The sequence below is a fragment of the Oncorhynchus tshawytscha genome, linkage group LG01 (genome assembly GCF_018296145.1).
Source record: "Oncorhynchus tshawytscha isolate Ot180627B linkage group LG01, Otsh_v2.0, whole genome shotgun sequence".
Classification (NCBI taxonomy): domain Eukaryota; kingdom Metazoa; phylum Chordata; class Actinopteri; order Salmoniformes; family Salmonidae; genus Oncorhynchus; species Oncorhynchus tshawytscha.
In genome coordinates, this window is record NC_056429.1 from 41,441,482 (window position 1) to 41,466,726 (window position 25,245).

Below are 25,245 nucleotides of genomic sequence, written 5' to 3' on the forward strand. Positions count from 1 at the left end.
AATTTTCAAAAGTGAATGGAGGCTTTTCTTGTCAGGGTGGATCAAATCAAGAAGCCATTGTGTCTGACTGGAAATGATGAACGTTTTATGACAAGCTATTCATTAACAAGAACATTGACATTGTTGGGTATTGTTCATCAAAAACCGTTTTCACCATATTGATTCCATATTGTATAGGCTTGTCAGTAGCCTTTTTGTGTTTTGATTGATGCATGTGGTGTGCATATTTAACGGGTCTGCTCGGTGAAAGGGTATTCCTTTTTACGTTACCGTAAAAACCAACACATAACCACCCCTACAGATTCCCCTCCACCGCCAACCTACCTTCCCTCCAAACCAACACATACCCACCACCACCCCCACTATACAGACCTCCCTCCAGCACCAAGCTATCCTCTCCCCAAACCAATACATAACCTCCTCACCACCACTACCACTCACCCAACACACAGACCCATGCAGTATAAGACCTCCACATCATAATAAACAGAATATAAAGAACAATATAACAGAATAAAAAGAACAATATGAACGTTTTTATGACAAACGAATCATTAACAAGACCAATTGACATGGTTGTTTATTGTTAATCCAAAACAGTCTACACCATATTGATTCCATATTGTATAGGCTTGTCAGTAGCCTATTTGTGTTTTGATTGATGCATGTGGTGTGCATATTTAACGGGGCTGCCCGGTGAAATGGTATTCCTTCTTATTACAACCATAATAATGGGATATGGCAAAAACGATATGCCTGTCATTCTCTGGCCCTGAAAAAGTATTGGGAAAATCCTATTTTGTCTGTTTGCTCCGTGCTATCTCAACCGTGCACACCCCCCTTCATGAGATGTGGTTATAATTCCAGCCTAGAGCGCGGGCTTTCCTCGTGGGACGTCGGCGAAAGGTCGCGCGCTGCACTGTAGCCCAACTGCATACGTGGAGTGTGTCTGAAAGTGTAGCCCGATCAGCTCTCGCCTCCCAAACGGCGTCGCTGCGGCGTCTTGTGACCAGACCTGCAACAGGGATAGTCCACTCAACCTGAGCACTGTTCCGGGAGCGAGAGGCACACACTTTCATCACCCTCAGTGTCTCCACACCGCAGAAAGGTAGTCTAGTCAGAGTTGTGCGTTGATTATCGAGACGGTTTCATACAGTTTCGGCACGCACCAGATTAGCCGCGGTATATGGTTGGGAATTGGAAATAGCTCCCGGCGCACGAGCGCAGATCTGTGTGTGGAGCGGTTCCGTTTCACGCCACTGAGAAACGGGGATTAAGAGCGACAGGGAACGTGTCAGCAGCACGGACAGGTAAATAACGTACTGAATATAAATGCCAGACAGACGGTGAATGAATCGCACAGTCGTTTAGATCAAATTACCAGTCAAATTACCAAAAGCACGCTGTAACTTTCTATTATAATATGAATCCATCCACCTCTTTTTAGTTTCTTTCTGGGCTACTTAATTGAAGTAGGTAGTCAGACCACTGCATAGACGAGCCTATTTCCCATTTTTAAAATGTCCAGTTAATAGAGGTGAAGGAGTTCATCATTTGACTGTTATTTAGCTTTAATGACAGCCTAAGGAAATGTGTTACTGTATGTTTATTGAAATTTCTACCATGTCACCATTCTCATGAGACAATTATCACAGAGTCGGCTACATCGGAGAGTTCGCTCACTGCAGTTGCAACACATGAATGCATTCAAATAACCCGATGTGTTTTCTGAAAGACTCCAAGCCTATTTTCCTGAAAGTTATCTCCCATGAAAATACATTGTTTCTCATAATTGAGATATTCCTAAAAAAAAGAAATTAAGTGGGAAATTGGCCACTTGCTTGTCCCCCCCCCCATAAAGGTATTTCTAAAATATTTAATCATGGTTATTAGCTGTTTGATATAAGGTTTAATTATTAGTACATTAACAAATAGTGTGAACAGACCAGTGACCTTATGGTACATTTCTTACAGTCATCAGTTTAAAAAAAACATACTCCTTATCCTGTCCATTCTTCAGTCTACATATGATGCAAATAATTTAGCATATTCTGTTTTCAGACACATTTATGCCATACTGGAATAGCTGAATAAATATGAACCTTTTATTGACCGACCAAATGGGTGGAACAGGACTGAATTGTCTCGTATGTTTTGACTTAAGTGAACCAGGAAGTAGCCTATACTGTAACTTGTTTCTGTCAATATCACATCCCACCCTAACCTTTGGACCACAGTGTTAGTGTTGTCCTCCAACCTCTGAACACTGTTATGATGTAGCTGTGTCATGGACAATGACTCCACTTTTATAAAGCTACCATACAAAGCAAAGGTCAATGCGTGCTTGTGTATGGCAGGGAGAAACAGAGAGAATGAGAGAGAGAATAGTAAGTGAACGGGTGATGTTTAAGGAGCGTGCGGGTCCATGTACAGTGGATGTCGGAAGTTTACGTACACCTCAGCCAAATACATTTAAACTCTGTTTTTCACAATTCCTGACATTTTATCCTAGTAAAAATTCCCTGTCTTAGGTCAGTTAGGATCACCACTTTATTTTAAGAATGTGAGATGTCAGAATAATAGTAAGAAAATGATTTATTTCAGCTTTTATTTCTTTCATCACATTCCCAGTGGGTCAGAAGTTTACATACACTCAATTAGTATTTGGTAGCATTGCCTTTTAAATGGTTTAACTTGGGTCAAATGTTTTGGGTAGGCTTCCACAAGCTTCCCACAATAAGTTGGGTGAATTTTGGCCCATTCCTCCTGACAGAGCTGGTGTAACTGAGTCAGGTTTGTGGGCCTCCTTGCTCACACGCTTTTTCAGTTCTGCCCACAAATTTTCTATGGGATTGAGGTCAGGGCTTTGTGATGGCCACTCCAATACTTTGATTTTGTTGTCCTTAAGCCATTTTGCCACGACTTTGGAAGTATGCTTGGGGTCATTGCTTGGGGTCATTTTGAAGACCCATTTGTGACCAAGCTTTAACTTCCTGACTAATGTCTTGAGATGTTGCTTCAATATATCCACATTTTCCTTCTCACGATGCCATCTATTTTGTGAAGTGCACCAGGCCCTCCTGCAGCAAAGCACCCCCACAACTTGATGCTGCCACCCCCGTGCTTCACGATTGGGATGGTGTTTTTCGGCTTGCAAGCCTCCCCCTTTTATCTCCAAACATAACGATGGTCATTATGGCCAAACAGTTCTATTTTTGTTTCATCAGACCAGAGGACATTTCTCCAAAAAGTACAATCTTTGTCCCCATGTGCAGTTACAAACCGTAGTCTGTCTTTTTTATGGCGGTTTTGGAGCAGTGGCTTCTTCCTTGCTGAACGGCCTTTCAGGTTAAGTCGATATAGGACTCGTTTGACTGTTTTACTGATACTTTTGTACCTCTTTTGCACTTTTCGCACCAAAGTACGTTCATCTCTAGGACACAGAACGTGTCTCCTTCCTGAGCGGTATGGTGGCTGTGTGGTCCCATGGTGTTTATACTTGCGTACTATTGTTTGTACAGATGAATGTGGTACTTTCAGGTGTTTGGAAATTGCTCCCAAGGATGAACCAGACTTGTGGAGGTCTACACATTTTTTTCTGAGGTGTTGGCTGATTTCGTTTGATTTTCCCATGATGTCAAGCAAAGAGGCACTGAGTTTGAAGGTAGGCCTTGGAATACATCCACAGGTACACCTCCAATTGACTCAAATGATGTCAATTAGCCTATCAGAAGCTTCTAAAGCCATGACATAATTATCTGGAATTTTCCAAGCTGTTCAAAGGCACAGTCAACTTAGTGTAGGTGAACTTCTGACCCACTGGAATTGTGATACAGTGAATTATAAGTGAAATCTGTCTGTAAACAAAAAAATTACTTGTGTCATGCACAAAGTAAATGTCCTAACCGACTTGCCAAAACTATAGTTTGTTAACAAGAAATTTGTGGAGTGGTTGAAAAACAAATTTTAATGACTCCAACCTAAGTGTATGTAAACTTCAGACTTCAACTGTATGTGCGTGTCACCGATGTACAGTACCAGTCAAACGTTTGGACACACCTACTCATTCCAGGGTTTTTCTTTATTTTCACTATTTTCTACGTTTCTGCACTATGAAAGAAAAGTGTCAAACCAATCTAAATATATTTTATGAAGTTCTTCAAAGTAGCCACCCTTTGCCTTGATGACAAATTTGCACACTCTTGGCATTCTCCAGGTTCATGAGGCAATCACTTGGAATGTATTTCAATTAACAGGTGCGCCTTGTTAAATTGTGGAATTTCTTTCCTTCTTAATGTGTTTGAGCCAATCAGTGGTACATAGAAGAATCTCAAATAAAATAAATTTATTTGTTTAACCCTTTTTTTTAGTTACTACATGATTCAATATGTGTTATTTCATAGTTTTGATGTCGTCACTATTATAATACAATGTAGAAAATAGTTCAAATGAACAAAAAACCCTTGAATGAGTAGGCGTGTCCAAACCGACTGGTACTATATGTGTATGACACAGATTGCGTTCTGGCTTGTGCTGTGTTAGGTAGGTTGCAGCCTGGAACCCTGTGAGGATGAGGTTGTAGGTTAGTCTCCTGTTTCCCAGAGCAGGGAGATGTAAATATGATGTAAATATGCTAAAGGCTGCCTCTAAACCCACACAGTGACACCGAGATAAAAAACATTTAAAAAAGGAAAAGTTGAACAAAAAAAAACATAAGTAAACCAGTTTCCTTTCCTGCAGAGTGGAGCAAGGCAAGGGAGACAAGACGCGAGTGCATGTTAATTGGTGATTTGATTAGTGGTTTAATATTGCAGCTGTGCTCAGTACAGGCATACTGGGGCCATGGACTCAAACTCCCTGTGTTATCAGGCAGGCCGCTAGGAGAAAGCAACGCCGAAAGAGAGAGGAAACAGTCTGCATCCTAGGATAGAAATGCTGTTCAGAACACTTTTCAGAATCAGGGTAGGATTATGATGGGGCATACGGTTACCGTGTGCTTGTGTTCTGTTGTTTCTCCATCCAGTTTTCAGAAGAGCAAGAGCCAGGTGTCTGAGACCAGCAGGCTGGAAATACCAGTGTTTTATGTTTGTACGAGTCTCTTGACAGTCTCCAATTAAAATAGCATTAAAGCAAATTTGGGATGGTGAGACTAAACCTAACTGAACCGAACCTGCCCTCCCAAACCTTGCTACATCTCTCTATCGCCCTTCCTCTCTCATTGCCGACTGAAGGCATCCTGGGTCTGATGGTCTGATGTCTAAGGAGGACAAGGAGACCGAGACACAGGCAGTGAGACAGCCCATTGTCCCCTCACTGTGCCTAGCCACAGAGAGGGTCCCCAGGCCCCCGACTGGAAAGTGACAGGAACAGAGACACGGCCTGAATAAAGAACCATTCACAACCTCTGTCTCTTTCTCCCACTCCATCTCTCTCTCTCCTTCCCTCTCCTTCTCTCTGTGTACTTACTAACCTCTCCCCTCCCTCTCTCATCTCTCCCTCACTCTCTCCCTCAAACCCTCATTGTCTCTTTTCCCCTCTCTCCACCCACCACGCCACCTCTACCCAGAACATCCCATCCTCATCCCCAGACTCCTGCCTGCCGCCAGCCCCTAGCAGCACCAGCCTCACAGCCTCCCGGCCCCCATGGCACTTGGCACTGATTCCCACCACAAGGACAGATGGTGCCAACCCTGACCCCTCTCCTCGCCCATGGGGGACCACACCGCCACAGAGAGACCGCCCATTGACAGGAACAGGAAGAGGGAGCTCCGTCGCCACGGCAACTCCTAGCCCCACATCCTCTCCAAGGGCCTCAGATAAACACATTCACACAGCAGGACCTCGGTGAGGTCCCTGTTTTGTTTGTCTCCGGCTAATTTGTGCCTTTGAGATTTCACCACCATCAGACTTCTTCTTTAGGCGTTCCATTCCATGCCTGTTTAGACTGTATGAGAATGTGCTCATGGACCAGGACCAGTGCAGGAGTACGACATTAGTTTGCTGAAAGCCAGTGAAACTTCATCCTGTCTGGGACTTCTCCTCTTTCCCTCCTGGCTGGCCTGGCCTCTCAGGCCTGGATGAATTATTAAACGGACTCCACAGCCAAGCTCAGGCTCAGTGCTGCTGGGAGCTCTATAGGCCTCTTTAAACCCTTGCTGATTGAAGGGATCGGAGTCACGGGGTCATAGGTCAAACGACACTGCAAAGAGAAAAGAGGTAGAAGCAGTTTCTGCCGTTTAACTGCAGATCAAAGCAAAACCTCCAACTCTCTGGCTCCCTTGACTCTCTTCTCCTCCAGACAGAAGTCAAACAACACACAATTCTGTTTATTCTTTACTGGACATTATTATTATATTGAACCCATTAATACTTGATCTAGACTGATTACCATATAATGGCCGACTCCTATATTAAAAAAATAAAAAAGGGAATAGCACTTCAACATAAAATTAGACACTAATGGCTTGGTGGGATGAATTCAGCAGGGCCAAATAACAGAGGAGGGAATATGGTGTCCCTAAAGCATAGCAGGTAATTGGAGAAAAGCACAGCTTCTCTGTCGAGCCGACCGACAGACTGACCTTCAGGCTGAAAACTCGGAACCAAAAAGGCATGAACTGACTGATTTTTCAAGGCTTACGGTTATCTCTGGGATTTCATCATCATTATCACAGAGAACATTTGCATAACTGAAATATGCTGCACTGCACACAACTACCATCAACATTGTTGGGTGCAGACGTTTGGGAGAAGCCATTGTCTGCACCTGTCTGCTAGACAATACGGAAGAGAGACTACAGTAGAGCGCAGGGAGAGAACAGAGGAGCAGATGATAAAGGTATTTATATTGAGGTCAGTGTAATCTGGGTGATATGATGGAGAGGTCAGCTGTGAGAAGGCAGAAAGGCTTAGAGAGAGGGGGGGGACGGTAGAATGTGTACAGGTGTGTGTGTGTGAGTGAGTGCATGCGAGAGAGAGAGAGAAGTGCGTGAGGTGTAGGTGTGTGAGTATTGTTTTTGTCCAGCTCATATGCTACCTTAATTACTGCATTCTATTCCTGTTCTGTCAGTGGCATCAGATCCAAACCTGCTGGGATTTAATTAGTGACTCAACAACACTCACACACACTGTACACCTCTCTCCCACACACTGCACACCATGTTCTCACACAGTACACACACACACACACACACACACTGTGTACACCCTGTACACACATCCACCTCACAGTTATGAACTGAAACCACGTCGAACATAGGGAGTCCAATAAACACAATGCGCTCTGTGTAATTAAGTATCCCTTCACTTCACACCTCATGTGAATGCCTTGTCTCAGTGTCATAGACCCTGTGTGTTGGTGATGAGGGCTCATCACACCCTGCTGCTGTTCAGCTCCGGCAGACCGGTCGTGTTTGTGTAAGCAGGCCTGCCGCTCTGCGCTCGCCTCGCGCCTCGCCTCGCGCTGCTGACTTTGATAGTAAACACGCTGACAGGCTTTTAAAGACGAGCTGTCTGCGGCGTAACCTTGAGAGTCGCTGGGACTACAGGGACAGCTTATTGATAAAGGGATGAATACTTTGGCCCCTTTTGTCGCTTGCGCCGCTATCTTAGAAACATCACCCCCGGGGGAATAAACAAGAGGTTGCTTTGCTCACAACACGGAGGACGAGACCTGGGTTACTACACATAGCTACAGGGTGCTGGTCTGCATGCACAGGAGGAGTGAAACGTAAAGATGACAGGCCATGGTATGAGAGCGAGAGAAAGGTGCGGAATAGAAAGTGTGTGTGTTGTTTGTTCGATTAGCCTCGGATAGTGGTCTCACCTGATTGCCTCTGTACACATTTGCCGGAGTGAGAATGAGGGGGTTTCAGGTTGCCATTTCAGCAGTACGGTTTCAGTCAGTCCAAACACCTCTCTCTGCAGGCTACCTCTGTTTATATGGCAGGAGCTCTACTGTTTACAGCTGCTGTAAAGATGGCATATGCCGGTGTGTGTGTGTGTGTGTGTGTGTGTGTGTGTGTGTGTCAGCAGGTGGCTCTTATCTTCCCTGTCTCTCCTCTCCCCAGGTATCTATCAGGCTCCATCCTGGTCCCATAGCTCTGAGGGTTCAGTGACGGGCTGTCCTCTCAGGCTGCAGTGGATTACATGAGGGAACCTGTGATCCACAAATAATACCTGTAATCCAGTGAGAAGGAACTGTGATCCGGAGAGAGGCCCAGTGATCGATCCACCAAGGGCTGCTGTGATTCACTGAGGACTGAGAGTTTCAGAGAGAAGGAACTATGACCCGGCACTGAGCGTACCAGTGGTCCAGGTTGTGTTCTGCCGTGCCGAGCGTGGCCGTCAGGCTGGGAGAATCAGGATGCCAGAGCTGGAGGACTTCCCCCCGATGCGGGATGACCAGCCGGCTGGTCCTGACCCGGACCAGATCCAGCGCAGCATACTGGACGAGCAGGTAGAGCTGTGGTGGTTCCGCGACCCGGCCAAGTCTCTGCTGTGCTACGCCGTCGCCGTCCTACTCATCCTGGGCTGCGGCCTGGGAGGCATACTCCTCCTCTCCACCACGACCAGCTTCTCTAGTGACTGGCGCATGGGAGCGGGCATGGCTCTGTGTCTCTTAGCCCTGGCCGTCCTCCTCAAACAGCTCCTGAGCTCCGCCGTGCAGGACATGAACTGCGTCCGCAGCCGGAGGCGGATCGATATCCTGAAGAGCGGAGGGCTGTCGGATCTGCTAGTGGTTCTCATCACAGGGCTGTGTCTGGTGGTCTGTGGGGCCGTACTGCTGAAGCTGGCACTAGGACACCACATGCCCAAGCCCGGCGTAGCCCTTAATGATATGTACATCTCTGGGGTGGTGTTGTTAGCTGGAGGAGGGTCAGCGGTGGTGGGGGTGGGAGTGTACACGGGGGTGGTGTTCCTGTTGGAGAGGACGTGGCCGGGACAGAGGTTCAGGGATAGGGCCATGGGGGTGTTCACTATCTCTGGACGACACATGGACCAGGGTAGGAGGGAGACCACCTCTAGCTTGGCTAACCTCATCTGACCTGACCACCAGAGACATGGCATGGGATAGGTAGCCCGAAACAGCAGATGACCGCAACACTCATATGGCCCAGATCTTATCCATATATGGGCACCGGGGAGGGTTGGAATTTATTGGTCCGCTCTGGCTTGAGATAGGTGGACTTAGTTGCTGGGCCCCATTTGATGTGAACGTGGGCCACATCCACCTTGCTGTCTGGGAGGGACCAATGGACATCACATGTGAAGATGGAATTTGAGCAAACTGGCTGCCTTTGGAGCAACTAAGTATCAATTCAATTTTGCAGGTCCATGAATTGCAATATGGGATAGAGAGCTGTGTCTACACAACGTGCTATTTTAATTATTCAAGCATTGGCCATCCTTAGATAATTACTTATGAGATGGAACCCCAGCAGAGCACTACTCTCTATAATGTGAAATAAACAGAATGACAGTGACACAGACACTGGTCCCGGACACAGAACAAAGATTAAGATTCATAATGTGTCTAATCTAATAGTATCATCCACTACAAAGCAGTTGGTGAAAAAGCTGCTGTATGGAATAATCATATCATAGAATAATGTAAACAGGTTACTGTACGAAGTGATTTCCTGATAAATGTCACATTTTGTCACCTTTTTATGTCACAGGTTTACAGCTGTGTTGGGTAGTTAAAGGCCTTGCAACTCTACGAAGAATCTGAGGAGAATGCCATTGTCGCCTGGTTGAATGGTACAATATGGTTTAATTGAACAAAGCATCTGTGTGTTTGCGGGTGTGTCTGGCCCTCGCAACTCCTTATCAGGCAGTACATGTGAGCTGCCTGTCGCCCAGAGACAATAGGGGTCACTGAGGCGGCCATTGTTGTTGTACCGACAGCCGGCCAGGCCAATGGACAATGGGCAGGCTGTGGATCGTAAGGGGTTGGCGTCGCCCAGTACGGCTTTCCCTTACCACCCTCTAACACACACACACACACATACACACACACACAGCAGTGGCGGCAGCGACTGTGGCTGTAATCCCTCATTGACAAGGGACTGTTCTCTGACCTGAAGTCTCTCTCTGTCTCTGCTGTGCAATGCTATGCAATGCTATGCAGGACATGCTCTTTAGGTGGTGGTGCCAAGTAGGTTTGTGCATTCACGACAGAGAGTTTGAGAGACGACCGCCATGAAACAGTGATGGGAGAGGAAGTGAGAAAGAGAAAACAGTACAATATAGCGACACAAGAGAAACCAGACGAGAAAGAGAGACCGAGCTAAACCCTCAGGTGCAGTCCACCTTTTAGGCCATAGGGGGTTCATACTCACAAACGTGTGCTTAAACTGGCAGTTTAGACCTTAGACATTTTAAACCTATCTGCTAGCTTTTCTCATAGGCAAACCTGGCACAATTGGCCATCTGGCTACCATGAGTCATTTGTATAGTGAACAAAAATATAAAACGCAACATGTAAAGTGAAATAAAAATAAAAGATGACCCCAAATTTCCATACACATAGAAAGCTTATTTCTCTCAAAGTTTGTGCACAAATTTGTTTACATCCCTGTTAGTGACCATTTCTCCAGGTGAGGCATATCAAGAAGCTGTTAATTTAGCATGATAATTACACAGGTGCACTTTGCTGGGGACAACAAAAGACCACTCTAAAATGTGCAGTTTTGTCACACAACACAATGCCACGGATGTCTCAAGTTTTGAGGGAGTGCGCAATTGCCATGCTGACTGTAGGAATGTCCACCAGAGAAGTTGCCAGATCATTTAATGTTCATTTCTCTACCATAAGCTGCCTTTAATGTCATTTTAGAGAATATGGCAGTAAGCCTAACTGGCCTTACAACTGCAGACCACGTGTACCCACGCCAGCCCAGGACCTCCACATCCAGCTTCTTCACCTGCGCGATCGTCTGAGACCAGCCACCCGGGACAGCTGATGGGTTTGCACAACCAAAGAATTTCTGCACAAACTGTCAGAAAACGTCTCAGGGAAGCTCATCTGCATGCTCGTTGTCCTCACCAGGGTCTTGACCAAATTGCAGTTCAGCGTCGTAACCGACGTCAGTGGACAAATGTTCACCTTCGATGGCTACTGGCACGCTGGAGAAGTGTGCTCTTCACGGATGAATCCCAGTTTCAACTGTACTGGACAGATGTCATACAGCGTGTATGGCGTCGTGTGGGTGATTGGTTTGCCGATGTCAACATTGGGCACGGTGCCAGGATTTTTCTCTCTCCCGGTGCTAAGGGGGGCTTGACCAATACGTGGGGGTGCTAAGAACATTTTCAGGACTATTTACAAGTGCATTTATTCCTGACAATTGTGCATTGGTAATAATGTTTCGGATGAAATGGCTATCACAAGGTCAGAAATGAAATGACTAATATCCAAAGTGCAGCCACAACGAGAAGTGCGTTGACCCTATGCCTGTCAACTTTGCCCACATGGTGTAAAACGAGCTGGCTGTCATCACAATCTTAGCGATTTCTATTGCAAACATACTTGTAGGCCGACTGGCCGACAATATGCATGCATCATCTTCTTCCATCCAGATCAGCGCGATTGAATCATGTTCCCACCACCGGACAGGCGCGCTCTGTCAATGAATAAAAGGTCTTTCAGTTACTCCCCAAGTGTTTGTTTTATAGAAGGACGATACGACGATACGTTGTTGAGTCTATAATCTTCTGCACATCCAGGGCCTTGGTTCTTTCTGCGTGTATTGACAGGCAGGCAAGCTTGCTGAGTCAAGGGTTTGCCCAGTATTTCATTCTGTATATCATGATGCGTGTACTTAGCATTTCTAGGATTATCTGAGATTTTCTTTGTCGAATTTGCCTCTGACCTGTGAAAGATCAAGGAAGTTTCCCTCTCTGTGAAAGTCCCTGGTATGCAGTAAAACGCAATGACTCCACAACTGCTCTCATATATTCTCTGTTCTCTGACTATTTTCGAACGGCCATCACTTAGAGCATGGCATATTGTTGAGCCAGACTCTTTCTGAATAGTCCACTCATTCCCATGCTGTCATTCCATATTTATGCTCCACACGAGCATTGTGTGTCTTGAACAAACTTGTGGCCTTCTTCCAGTTCTGGTAGCCATCGTGGGTAAATGCTGCCTTCTCTCCACCATAGTTTCCTGGATGTTGAAAATGGCGGCATGCAAAGCAGAAAGCACAGTCCTTTGAGATAGAATATTCCAGCCATTTGTAATCCTCATACCATCTACGATTTGAAGTAGCGGTCCTGCTGTCCAACTTTTGTGGCTGGATAATGCTGAAGAAGAGGGCGCCTTGGTTCTTCAACAGGTGACAGGCTTAAATCAGAGGGAGCGGTGGCTGTGCTAACAGTGCAGCTAACGGTGGCTTTGGAGCAGCTAGCAGTGACAAACTGCTCTGGTGCTCCCTCAGGTCGTGGCTCACAATTTTTTCTCTCTCCGACTCATCTTATCTCCCTCTTCTTCAGCCCCCTCAGACAGGGTCTGGATTTTCATTTTCTACCCGCACTCTTCTCTTGATCAGAAAACAGTCCATCACAACGGGGCGAGATGGGTGACTAGCTAGCTAGCTAGAAGTTAGCACACACCAGACACACGTCATAGGGGACACGAGCACGCAGCCAGGGATCGGATTGGAACAGAATCTCTGGTTATTAACTTTGACATATTTCTTTATTTAAAAAAATAAAATAAATACTAATGCTTTTGAGGGGGCTTAACTGGGGCTATGCAGATTTGTGATGAAGCTATAACCTCCCCTAGCCCCGGTGTAACTCCGTGCTTGGTCAACATCGTGAACAGAGTGTCCCTTGGTGGGGTTATGGTATGGGCAAACAAACTACTGACAATGAATACAATTGCATTTTATCGATGGCAATTTGAGTGCACAGAGATACCGCGGCGAGATCCTGAGGTTCATTGTCGTGCCATTCATACGCCGCCATCACCTCATGTTTCAGCATTATAATGCACTGCCCCATGTTGCAAGGATCTGTACACAATTCCTGGAAGCTGAAAATGTCCCAGTTTTTCCATGGCCTGCATACTCACCAGACAAGTGAGCATGTTTGGGATGCTCTGGATCGATCTATACGACAGTGTTCTCACCAATATCCAGCAAATTCACACAGCCATTGGGGCGGCAGGGTAGCCTAGTGGTTAGAGCGTTGGACTAGTAACCGGAAGATTGCGAGTTCAAACCCCTGAGCTGACAAGGTACAAATCTGTCGTTCTGCCCCTGAACAGGCAGATAACCCACTGTTCCCAGGCCGTCATTGAAAATAAGAATTTGTTCTTAACTGACTTGTCTGGTTAAATAAAGGTCAAATTAAAATTGAAGAGGAGTGGGACGACATTCCACAGGCCACAATCAACAGCCTGATCAACTCTATGAGAAGGAGATGTGTTGTGCTGCATGAGGCAAATGGTGGTCACACCAGATACTGACTGGTCTTCTGATCCACGCCCCTACTTTTTTTTAAAGGTACAGTATCTGTGACCAACAGATGCATATCTGTTTTCCCAGTAATGTGAAATCCATAAATTAGGGCCTAATGAATTTATTTGAATTGACTGATTCCCTTATGAACTGAAACTTTGAAATTGTTGCATGTTGCATTTATATTTTTGTTCTGTGTATGTTCGGTAACAAAATAAAGAATCTTAAAAATGGTAGAGACACCATCCAATTGCATTTCTTATTAAACTAGGTCAACTTGGCCACCAGAGGTCGTTCACCTTGGTCTGTTTAAAAAAAAAGTAAAAAAAATTCACCTTTATTTAACCAGGTAGGCTAGTTGAGAACAAGTTCTCATTTACAACTGCGACCTGGCCAAGATAAAGCATAGCAGTGTGAACAGACAACACAAGAGTTACACATGGGGTAAACAATTAACAAGTCAATAACACAGTAGAAAAAAAGTCTATATACATTGTGTGCAAAAGGCATGAGGAGGTAGGCAAATAATTACAATTTCGCAGATTAACACTGGAGTGATAAATGATCAGATGGTCATGTACAGGTAGAGATACTGGTGTGCAAAAGAGCAGAAAAGTAAATAAATAAACTGTATGGGGATGAGGTAGGTAAATTGGGTGGGCTATTTACCGATAGACTATGTACAGCTGCAGCAATCGGTTAACTGCTCAGATAGCAGATGTTTGAAGTTGGTGAGGGAGATAAGTCTCCAACTTCAGCAATTTTTGCAATTCGTTCCAGTCACAGGCAGCAGAGAACTGGAACGAAAGGCGGCCAAATGAGGTGTTGGCTTTAGGGATGATCAGTGAGATACACCTGCTGGAGCGTGTGCTACGGGTGTGTGTTGCCATCGTGACCAGTGAACTGCGATAAGGCGGAGCTTTACCTAGCATGGACTTGTAGATGACCTGGAGCCAGTGGTAACAAGTAAAGTGTGCCAATATTTGCATGATGCATCTTTGACTTGGCTATTGACTTTTTTTTACAGAAAGAAATATGTAGGAGGATTATACATTTATATTCGTAGCTATTTTGTTTTAAAAAAAGGATGGTGGTTTTGTCATACTGTACCTCTATTTTATGCTTTCACTGACTGGTGGTACAGTCTGCTAAGGTGGTATGCTCAAAGTTTGGAGGATGAGACTGCTGAGTTCATATTTCACTGGTGGCAACAACAACAAAACAATGGGGGTGGGGATAACGTTTCACTACTGGTCATCAAGTCAAATAACATATATTTCACAAATTAATCATTATAAATTGTATATTAAACATTGTAGGTCTACATTTAGGCGTACAAGTCCATGTAATGTAATTTGATTATTAGGTCCTTGCAGTGTGTTTGTCTACTAGGCTGAAGAAAGATGTGGCTCCTTATTAAGTTAATTCTTCATCTTAATATTCAAGGTGTTGTCTGCACTTCTAGTCTCAACACACTACCACAAATGTAATTCTACATTTCAAAGGGACTTTTTTTATGTGGGATTCTATAACCTTTGCTGCAAACTGGGTCAACTATCAGGAGGTAGATTTCCTACACTGAGATATTTGACCAGTCACTCACATACCAAGTTCCGTTGGACTTCTGTTAAAGGGATAGTTTGGGATTTTCCAATGAGGTCCTTCCCCAGAGTCAGATGAACTTCTGGATACCATGTCTGTCTGTGTGTGCAGTTTTGAAGGAAGTTGCGCAATTGCTAACTAGTTTCGGTGCAACGACAAAGTCTAGCTGTTCCTGTAAACTTCCGGTCATTGTGCTAAGCTAGTTAGCATTTTCTCGCGAAACTACCTCTAACTTTATACTGGACGCAGATACATAAAAATGGTATCCACACATTCATCTAACCCTGGGTAAGTAGATAAAGGGCTTCATGACCAAAATCGTGAACTACCCCTTTTTAAGGACGCTTTTATGAAAAAGTGTTGGATCACGTCGAACTGCGTCGACAATTTGAATTGGCTGATAGGGAATTTGTTACCGGACATAATCATGCTGTTCATCTGGTCATACTTAGCATAGTGGCTAATTGTGCCAGGTTTGCCTATGAGAAAAGCTAATACCGAGACATTTTAAACCAAAGGTCTAAACCTCGGTTTAAGCAAAAGTTTAAGTATGGACCCAGGGGGTTCAGCTCGTCTGTCCCCATCTTTCAATTGATAAAATACAAATCTCACTGATAGACAAAAATAACTAGAAGAAAAAGTACAAAGACATTTATTTATTTATACATAGGTCCTTTTGCCTCCTATTGACTTACATATGGTTAATAAATAAGATATTGAGAGATTTGAAAAACACATGTACAAATCATTAAAACCCCACTGGAGAGAATATCTGAAAGAAAATCATATTTGTTCTGTTCCTCAAACAACTATTTTACAAGGAAAGTGTAATATGGAATTTCATACAGTAGGGCCTACACACCGCAAACTCATGCACATAACAAATTGACTGTAGCGTCTAGTCTGGGCTGAACCTTTCAACTCTATTCCTCTGGCAGAGACCCAAGGCTGATATGAGGGGTTGGTGCCCAACAGACTACAGTAACTATACCAAACAACACCTGCTTTGGAAAAGTTGGGTGGTTTTTGTTTTTAATGGAGAAAAAAAATATATATATAAAACCATTAATTTTAACACATTTTGGCATACAATAGCCAGGCAAGGTCTTGTTCATACTGGTCCACCTGTATTTCTGGAGGGTTATTTATTTCTTTCATGTATTTTCCTCAAGTGATCTGTTCCCGCCAGGTAGATAAACTACTTCCTTGTCAGTAAAGCAAAAAGAAAAATAATTCCTTCAGTCTTTTCCATATAGTTAGTTGTAAGCTGAGTGCAAATACAAAGATGGCAATATTGTTTATTTTGTATTACTTAGTAATCGGTGATCTGACCAGCTCGGTGTTCATTTCATGAGACTGAATGCTGTTACAGAACTGACCCCACGATAACATCAACTGACAACCACACCCACCAAATACAAGTTTATCAGTGCTGTGTAAAAGCCACGTTTCAATGTTCACAGACTTTCAACCATGCCTCACACCCTGAATTCTTACGGTAAATTAAACACACTGTGCCTTGAGAATAAACAAACTATACAATTTTTACAACACGACCAATAGGGAAAAAACCCTACATTCATTACTCTATAAACTGAGAAAACATGTCTCCAGATGCTGTAAAACTTTTGCCATAGGTGACACATCAGTCGAGTTCTGAAGGGGAAACTATGGGAAGGTCTCAATTGCCTACTCCTCGTGTCGTCTCTCCTTGTCTCCTTCTCAAAACCCATTGGAGGAGATGGTCAGAGGGGTGGGACCTCTGGCTTCCTCATCCAATGGGGTTTGAGGAAATGACAGAGAGAGGACGAGAGGAGTATGCAATTGAGATCGTCACAGAGTCTTTAGGGTACTCAATGTCTGCAGATCAGGGGCATGATGGCTGCCTGGTCCTTTTGGAGAGTGGTGAAAATTGTTACCCTTTCCTTGTCCTCTGCTGTCCCTCACTCCCAGGGAGCCAGAGAGAGGGGGAGGGAGTGAAGATCCATTCGTCTGGCAGCAGGCTTGCCCTTAGTTTGTCCGAAGTTGGTAATCTGCCAAAAGAGGGAGATGTAACAGTAATACATTAACACTGTTCTATGTATCATCACTTCGCCCCTGTACTGTGGCTGATCACATTAACGCTGTTAGCAACTTAAACCCACAAAACTGTTGCTCGGCGTGCCTGTGGCTTCTGCTGAGTCCCCAACAACCGGATGTTCAGGTTTTCAGGGGGAAATAAAAAGAGAGCCTTTGACATGACTTCCGCTTTTGGATGTGAACAAGGCGACACATCTTAACTCCTCCAAATTTACTGGATTGGTTGAACAGTCAGAATAGAACCTCCCCCTACATTTAAAAAAAAATTATTGGCAAGACTAGTATGTCGGGGATCTCGTTTCATGCATTTGCTACGTTAGGTTAGAGTGACAGTGATCACATTGGGGTCAGTGGAGCAGTTATAAATGGCATTACAATAACCGCTTAGAACTCGCTTATGAATAAGTCAACACTGCCAGTGTAAGGTATCGGAGTGTGGTGCGCCTCTCTCTCCCTTCCTCTCCATCTCTCTCTGCCTCCATCCCTCTCTCTCTACCTCTGCTGATTACAGTGGAAAGGTGATAGTCACCTTGGCATGCAGAGCCAAGTGACACGGAGAACCTAATGGCACCAAGGCATAATTCCGATCCCCCATGCCCCAGCTTTATAAGGAGAGAGGTAATGTATATGAAAGCTGGGTTCACTACTGGGCCGTATAGTGCTGAGATAAGGAGTGTGTGTTTGTGTGTGTCTCACCTCCACTCTGTGTTATGTAGCGTACCCACGGTAACGCCTGATAGCCGCTCTTCTCAATGATCTTAAGATAGCGTACCTGAGGAGGAGCAAAGAACAGTTACATAAACAACAGACACACACACCACACATACTGGTGAGACTGCTCCTTCCAACCTGTATGCACTATTCAATGAAACTCGTGTGGCTCTACGAGGGTTCACGTTAACAGAGATGAAATGGGTTCGGTTAACTTACCTGGATACCAGATACAGTGAAATAGGGGATCTCAAAGTTGACAGTGATGGGCCTCTTCCCCTCCAACTCATCACTCTCCACACTAGGCAGCCCAAAGTGAGCCCTCATCATGTACTCCTTGCCTCCCTACACACAAAACACACACGATCACACACTTTCATTGGGAAATTTGTGGCATTTCTCTCCGGTAGGTTTCTTTGTAACATACCTGATCTTAACAAAACAAAACTAGCTAGACTATACATACCTATACTTGTAAAACCTCTCCTCACACCTGCACTGGGGCAGGATACATCTGCAGTTCACAGGACTGCCTTGTCCAATCAAGGTAAAGTAAACAACTACAGAGGTGACTTGGATGTCGTTGGTCACACATCGAACCCATTCCCCTACCACACATCACTATAACACCACTACACAGTTATTAAAACTGTCCGTGCGACTCTGTTGTTTTTCAAAGCCAGGAAGGATGTGGGTTTACAGCAGCAGAGAGATCTGACAGTCATATGCTTAATGTAATGTTAATAGTCATGGGGTTGAGTGCAGTATCCTTATCGGTCTTTATCAATATGAAGTGTTGGGGCGTTTTATATTTCCTCTAAAGCCGTTATCAGTCATTACTTGGCTAACCTCCCCTGGGTTCGTCTGGTGGCAGTGTAAAAACATGTTATCTATAAATGTGCTGCTTCCTGTGAGAATACTGTATGTACTGCCTTCCGAGAATGGTAGGACGAGACTCTATTTTTACTATTTAGTTACCATTCAGTCGATAATTACACACAGGGTTGTTCCACTTCAAAAAGCTCACGAAAGAAAATAATGTTAGTGTTCCTGCAACATTATTTTGTTGAAATATAATTTGATCTCTAAGAAATGAAGAGAATTGATTGAATCCAAATTGGCCATTTTAATTTATAGGATTCATGTAATATTTAATAAATATAGTACCTAACAGTCGCTTTGGACAAAACTTTTTTTGACTAACAAAGAGTTAGATATGAGGAATCCAAAGGAATGGTCAATAGCCCCCCACGGACACCCTACACCCTACGTCAATCCCACCCCAACAACGAGTAGGTAGTATCAGTTCGCCGTGTCTGACGGTAGTACGGAGCTGCGGCTCTGAGTATTGTTTCTTCATCCTATGTAATGTATTCCCAGTGAAATTTCTGACTTTTAAAAAAAATCCTCTTTTCATTGAAGTTGTTAGGTTTATGTCCCATCCTAAATTCTGTTATTACCAGAATGTTAAAGGGATAGTTCACCCAATTTACAAAATTAAATTGGTTTCCTTACCCTTTAAGTAGTCTATTGACAAGGTATGAAAGTAACCCAGGTTTTGGTTTTGTTGGCCACTGTTTCAAATGCTAACTTTTTTGCATTTGTGGCACAAATCCAATGCAAGTCAATGGTATCTATATCAGTAATTTCACGCTTCATGTTTAAATCATACTAAAGTATCTAAAAAATAAGTCAATGATGTTACTTATAGATTATTTTGAAATGAGGTGCGAAAATGCTAATATAGGTACCATTAACTTGCATTGGATTTGTCACGAATACATACTTAGCATCTGAAACAGTGGCCAGGTAAACATAAACCAAAGCATGGGTTGCTGTTATACCTTGTCCATAGAGGTAACCAATATGTCATTTTGTAATTTAAGCGAACTATCCCTTTAACATTAATAGTAGGAACAGCACCATCTTGTGGTCAGAACCTGGTATTATCAGGATGTAGGATGGGACATAAACCTAACAACTTCAATTACTTATTTCTATGAACGGGGGAGAAAAAAATATATGTACCAAATTCACTGAGAATACATTACATAGGATGAAGAAACAATATTCCAAGCTGCAGCTCCATACAACTTCTCAGACATAGTATCCCTTCTCTATCTACTCATTGTTGGGTAGGGATTGGTGTGGGTGGGACTTTTTCTTTTTTCTTTGGATTCCTCATTTGATTTTTTTTAAGGTTTGGTCCAATCGACTGTAAGGTAATATATTTACTGAATATTATATGAATCCAATGAATGAAAATGGCCAATTTGAATGCAATCAATTCTTAATTTCTCAGATCAAATTATATTTCAACAAAACAATGTTGCAGGAATGCAAATCCTAACTAGAGAAACTATTTCAGAACAATTGGAGATGGTGGGTGTGATGGCTTCCTGAAAGGACATGGAATGACCCCATAGTATGGTAATGAAGAGTTACAACTGTTGTATAGCCCATGTGTTAATCTTGGGTGAGCAAGGCTTGAACAAATAGCATCTAAAAACACATGGTGACTGTTACAATATCTATGATAATAGCAGAGGATGCACGAACAGGAATGCATCGACTGCCATCTGCAATAGGTTATTAGCATAGTAATGTTGAGTTTATCTCATGACGCTAGCTGTGTCCATGTAGGCTACTTACAGGGAAGGACTTGATGTTCCACTGCACCACGCTCTTCTCAGGAAGATACTTGCAGCTGCCTGTGCTCGTCTTGAATTTAGGCGAGTCGGCGTCGCTGGGCACGGGTACCATGATGGCTACGTTGTTGGCGGTGGAGCGGCTCTTAAACTGACTCTTGGCCTGCAGGGTGGAGGGGAAAAGGTAAGGGTCACAGGCTTACCGACAAGGACGTGCAGTGACAGAAAGAGGGGAAGGGGGGCAATTTATGGGGTAAAACCCGCTTTTACACTACAGCGATGATGACACAGTCATGAGGAAAGAAACACAGTCATTGGACATGGAACGGAGGCTATTGTATGAAGAATTTCCTGTTCAATTATTAACTTGCTATGAGTTTAAGGGTGAGGAAACAGTCCCAACCCAACGGTTTTCGCACATTGAAGCAAAAAATGGAAACAACATGGATCTGTGTCTATGTACTTAAGAGTCTGGGACTATGTACTTAAGAGAGGTCAGTGTTGGAGCTACTGGTGAAACACAGTAGATGTTGACAGCTTGACAGTGAATGATGGTGGACATCCTTTACCTTAACCTTGATCTCAACTCGGCTGTGGGAGAACTTCTCAATCACACTCTCGATCCATATAAGAGGCTTCACCTGTCACGGAAAGGCCAGGAGAGAGAGAGAGAGAAGGTCATCAGGTTAACATTGGGCAAGGGAGGGTGTGTGTGTGTGTGTGTGTGTGTGCGTGCATGTGTGTCACTGACCGTGGTGTTGAGGCGGTAGGACATGAGCTCACTCTCTCCGTCCGGGGGGATGAAGGAGATGGTTCGATCGTTCTCGAAGCGAGACAGACGGACACACTGATGGAACTGGACGTCTTCCAGCTCTACCGTCTTACTCTTCTCTCCTGATACGACACACAGGCAAGGAGGGGGCTATTGTACGCTATGTTCTAATACAGTCAACTCCTGAGAAGTGCAAAATCTCAACAGCAGTCCATAGCAGTTCACCAGTCCCAGTTAAAATACTGTACATTCCGCACACCTTATTTGCCTCGGATACTAACTTTAAAAGAAAAGGCTAATCTCCTGTATGTTCCACTGTCATCCTTCGTGATCTGAAAACTCACAGTGACACTGGACACACACCACTGTGTCTTCTTCATAAGGACTTTATAAAGAGTTCCATCAATCAGCTCTTGCAAGAGAAAGCTCCGGGAGACCACTCTCTTCAGTAGTGGGCTAGAAAACAATGTCATGGCAATGTGGATGTGTGCCGTAGTGAGAGAGCCTAATGTTCTTGTTGTTTTCCCAGAGTAAATGGTCCAGCGTAGCTGCTGTTAAAAGCTCTTTATAATGAATCAGGGCCACTGGGCTTTCACTTAAATCCCCCCCATGAACCTAGAAAGAATAACCCTGTCCATACAGCAACGGCTGTATAGAAATGGACAGCCATCGACAGCTGCACGTGACACCATTCATTCCTATGTGAAGACTCAACAGTGCACTGAATCCAAACTAAGTCGGTTAATAGTATGGATACAGAGAGCTAGAACACCGAGTCAAGTCTTTGGAGAGACCTGTTAAGACAGCTCAAATCCCGGCAGGTAAGCCCTTGGGAGCACTGGTCCACGACACAGGTATGATGTCCCATGTTGCATCATCACTGGGTAACTGTAGAAAGGTGAAAAGGGAGGCATAGTCCTTTATGTTTTGGCTCGAAGGGGGTGTACACAGTCCCCTGTGGTTCACCCGAAAGGCTGTGCCACCTCCCTAACGAGGCAACAGAACACTCATGTATCCATATCAGATAGGAAATCCTGCGTTTGATTTTTGTTTTCCCAATTTGAACTGTTTCAGCTCTCGTATATCTCTCATGTCTCATCTCTCACAATCTACTTCAAATCTCTCCCTGTACGCACGTGTCTTGATTTCCCTGCATCTTTCCCTTCATCTGTATGCTTTCCTCATACCCAGATTTGACTGTCCTCACTCTCCCGTCTCTTCCACAAAACTGTATGTAGTAACGGGCTCTGACCAGAAGAAGGAGATGTTTAACCCATGTCTGTTCGCGCGTAGAAAGCCAGTCGCAACAGTAAGCGTGACTTCACCTTGAAAAAAAAAAACGCTTGTTAGTAATCAAACACACAAGCATTTGTGGTTGAAAGTTACCTTCGGTTTTGCAGTGGGGTGTCTCTTGAAAGGCATCCATACGTATGACGCGCACAGACACAGATCAGTAAACATACAAATAAGAAAGATATTAAAGTGTGCGCCTCCTCCTCTGGTTATGGTACAATAGGGTGAGTGCAGAAGCCCATTTTAAATTCTCATGTTTATCTATTCATTGTTTGTCGGAGTAGTTTTCCTTTTCTGTTCCAGACATCCCACTCCACTTCCAGTCCGTGGGCAGCATGCACATGTGAGGAGCCGTCCAGGGGGCATCTTTCATCTGCCAACAGCAGCAGTAGCCTCGGGGAGGGATTAGCAATAGGGCTAGACCAAGGAAGAGTAATCCACCAGACGCCCCACAACCAGGGCACATGAGGGGTGAGAACAGGGACTGGGGCGGTGAAGGTGGGGGGTGTAGGTAGGGATGGGGAGCAGTGGAGTGGTGGGAACAGGGATGGGGAGAGGAGGCAGGGGAAAGGGGGTGAGTTGGGCAGGATTGGGAGCACACTGAGATTTTGAAGGGTGAGGATTTGACCATGGGAGTGGAAGATAATTGTCCATGTTACCTATATTATGACCATCGCTCTCCAAGTCTGAAGAGTCAGATTATTTGGGTGGTGTCCGTTTACATACTTGTAGGATTGTGTTTGTACAGTTTGTGTACTTGTGTGTGTGTGTGTGTGCGCACTGTAACGGAAAACAGTAATTTATATGGTATTTTTGTGTATTATCAACAGTAAAATGTTTTACAGCAGCATACTATAGATTGTGGTGCATTGTGGGAATATTTTGTGTGTGGAGAAATAATTGCTGTATTTGGAATGATACTGTAATTCCATTCCACAAAATATAGTACTGTACCATATTTTTTGAGCTCCAAAAACCTTTTGACCACTAGTGGGTGCATGGTATTGTTGTTTCTGGCTCTTTAAAATGCAGTATTTTGATGTGTCCTTTATAAGAGGCTACATTTGTTGCACGTGTTAGAGAGAATACCAATTTCAACTAGTATGTGGTAGTAGTGCCCCATCAATTTAAAATGTATGGGGGACAGATTGGAGTGTCAGCAAGTCTTAAACCTTAAATGGTGGAGCATTTTGCCACGTCCTTTTGGTCTGGTTTGCCTTGTAGTAGCCGCCAGTTTGGAAGCCTTTGTTAACCTGCCCTGTAGAAGTGCAGGTGATATAAAACACATTACCCAGCAGCCAACCTGTTTGCACCAATTCAATGTAAAAGTAAAATACTGTGAAATACAAACACCATATCCCCTCAATGAATGAATTTCATCCATCCATCCATTCATTACGAATACAGTAGTTGTAACTTTTTTTCTTTTTAGTATAATAGAGCCAATTCTATGGTATTGTAGTGTGTGTCCTTAATTAAACAGTATTTGATTTGATACCATATTTATATTACAGTATGTGTACTGCAATAAGAAATACAGGAACTAACTTGCCTCTTCGCTGCCTGCAAATTACTAAATAAATTAATGGCAACACCTTACTGTGTGTGTGTGGGTGTGTGGGTGGGTGTGTGGGTGGGTGGGTATTATACTGCATGTATTTTTACTCACTTCCTGTGATCTCGAAGAGCACTTTGTCGTTGAGGCCCAGTCTGAGCTCTGGCATTCCAGACAGAACCACTTTGAGCTTGATGCTGCCCATGATCTCACTTCGCAGGACACTGCCGGTCGCACTTACCTTGCACAGGGAGACAGACAGACACGGTTACATTAAAGGGAAGCTGAAGTTAAAAAAAAATAAAAAATACTTCCGGTTGAAAAGGGCCTATTAGTCAGAAACGTTGATTCAAGTGTACAAATTTACTACAAAGTGTAATAGCATAATTTTTCATAAAGTCAGTATTTTCCCAAAACAGAGAATTGTGAGATTTCCTAGATACAGTGGGTATTTGAGGGTTGGGTTTTGATTTCAATACTGCCCACTAACACAGCATGGTAACGCCTAGGGAGAATTGTCATGCATGGAGAAACATCTGCGCTGATTGTGCTCTATCCAATCGTTTACATACAAGATAACACATTGCCAATGTTAGGTTGAAAGAACACTTGGCCCCTAAGCCCTTTATGGAGTGACCACTTGGTGATGTGGCCACTTGCTACTAGCTAGCTTAATTGACAAACACAGAGATGGAACTTGGGCAATGATAAACAGTGTGTGGTTTGTACTTTACTCACGATAGTTTGACAGCTTGCTGATGAGGTTGTGGATGCAGCAGCAGCTGACTCGATACTGTCTACCTAGTTTTCATGCAAATATTTTAACTTGAGAAATACTGCACCGAACACCTTTGCCTGATGTGAAATTGTGCAACTAAGACCTCCTCGGCAAAAACTTTCAAATTAATTAGAGATTTCTTCATTTATCTTCGAATAATTCAGACTATTTTGAGGGCGAAATGTTTCTACCGGGACTCAAGAGGGACAAACAACAATAACTCCCCAGAGTACAATATAGCAAACATAACCCACCCCCAAGATGAAAGTCTCGCTTTTTCTTAATGAGAAGCAGAAAAACCCAGGCAAGTGAGTTCAGCCCCCCTTTAAATAGGGAGA

At 44.0% G+C, this 25,245-nt stretch overlaps 2 protein-coding genes across 4 annotated transcripts in view; one reads left to right on the forward strand and one right to left on the reverse strand.

Moving 5' to 3' along the window:
* The first annotated feature begins 831 nt into the window (after nucleotides 1-831).
* Nucleotides 832-10,609, forward strand: LOC112250807 (transmembrane protein 125). Of its 2 annotated transcripts, XM_024421269.2 has the most exons (3): nucleotides 832-1,310; nucleotides 5,567-6,838; nucleotides 8,070-10,609. In XM_024421269.2, the coding sequence occupies exon 3, from the start codon at nucleotides 8,366-8,368 to the stop codon at nucleotides 9,044-9,046; it is 681 nt and encodes a 226-aa protein (XP_024277037.1). In that variant the 5' UTR covers nucleotides 832-1,310; nucleotides 5,567-6,838; nucleotides 8,070-8,365; the 3' UTR covers nucleotides 9,047-10,609. The 2 variants fall into 2 exon arrangements, with proteins under 2 accessions (XP_024277037.1, XP_024277028.1); XM_024421260.2 differs by lacking the exon at nucleotides 5,567-6,838.
* A 5,098-nt stretch (nucleotides 10,610-15,707) lies between these two features.
* The window catches only part of LOC112250820 (AP-1 complex subunit mu-1), a 34,198-nt gene continuing 24,660 nt past the window's right edge, over nucleotides 15,708-25,245 (reverse strand). For both annotated transcript variants that reach the window (XM_042321528.1, XM_024421281.2), the window contains 7 exons: nucleotides 24,244-24,370; nucleotides 21,261-21,403; nucleotides 21,079-21,150; nucleotides 20,514-20,672; nucleotides 18,081-18,206; nucleotides 17,847-17,922; nucleotides 15,708-17,104 (listed from right to left, as the gene is read on the reverse strand). In XM_042321528.1, the coding sequence (XP_042177462.1) occupies nucleotides 17,082-17,104; nucleotides 17,847-17,922; nucleotides 18,081-18,206; nucleotides 20,514-20,672; nucleotides 21,079-21,150; nucleotides 21,261-21,403; nucleotides 24,244-24,370 (726 nt within the window). In that variant the 3' untranslated portion in view covers nucleotides 15,708-17,081. The remainder of the gene's footprint in view (nucleotides 17,105-17,846; nucleotides 17,923-18,080; nucleotides 18,207-20,513; nucleotides 20,673-21,078; nucleotides 21,151-21,260; nucleotides 21,404-24,243; nucleotides 24,371-25,245) is intronic.

Excerpts from the sequence above, each read along its gene's own strand:
- LOC112250807 (XM_024421269.2), top strand. The coding sequence starts at position 8,366 with ATGCCAGAGCTGGAGGACTTCCCCCCGATGCGGGATGACCAGCCGGCT.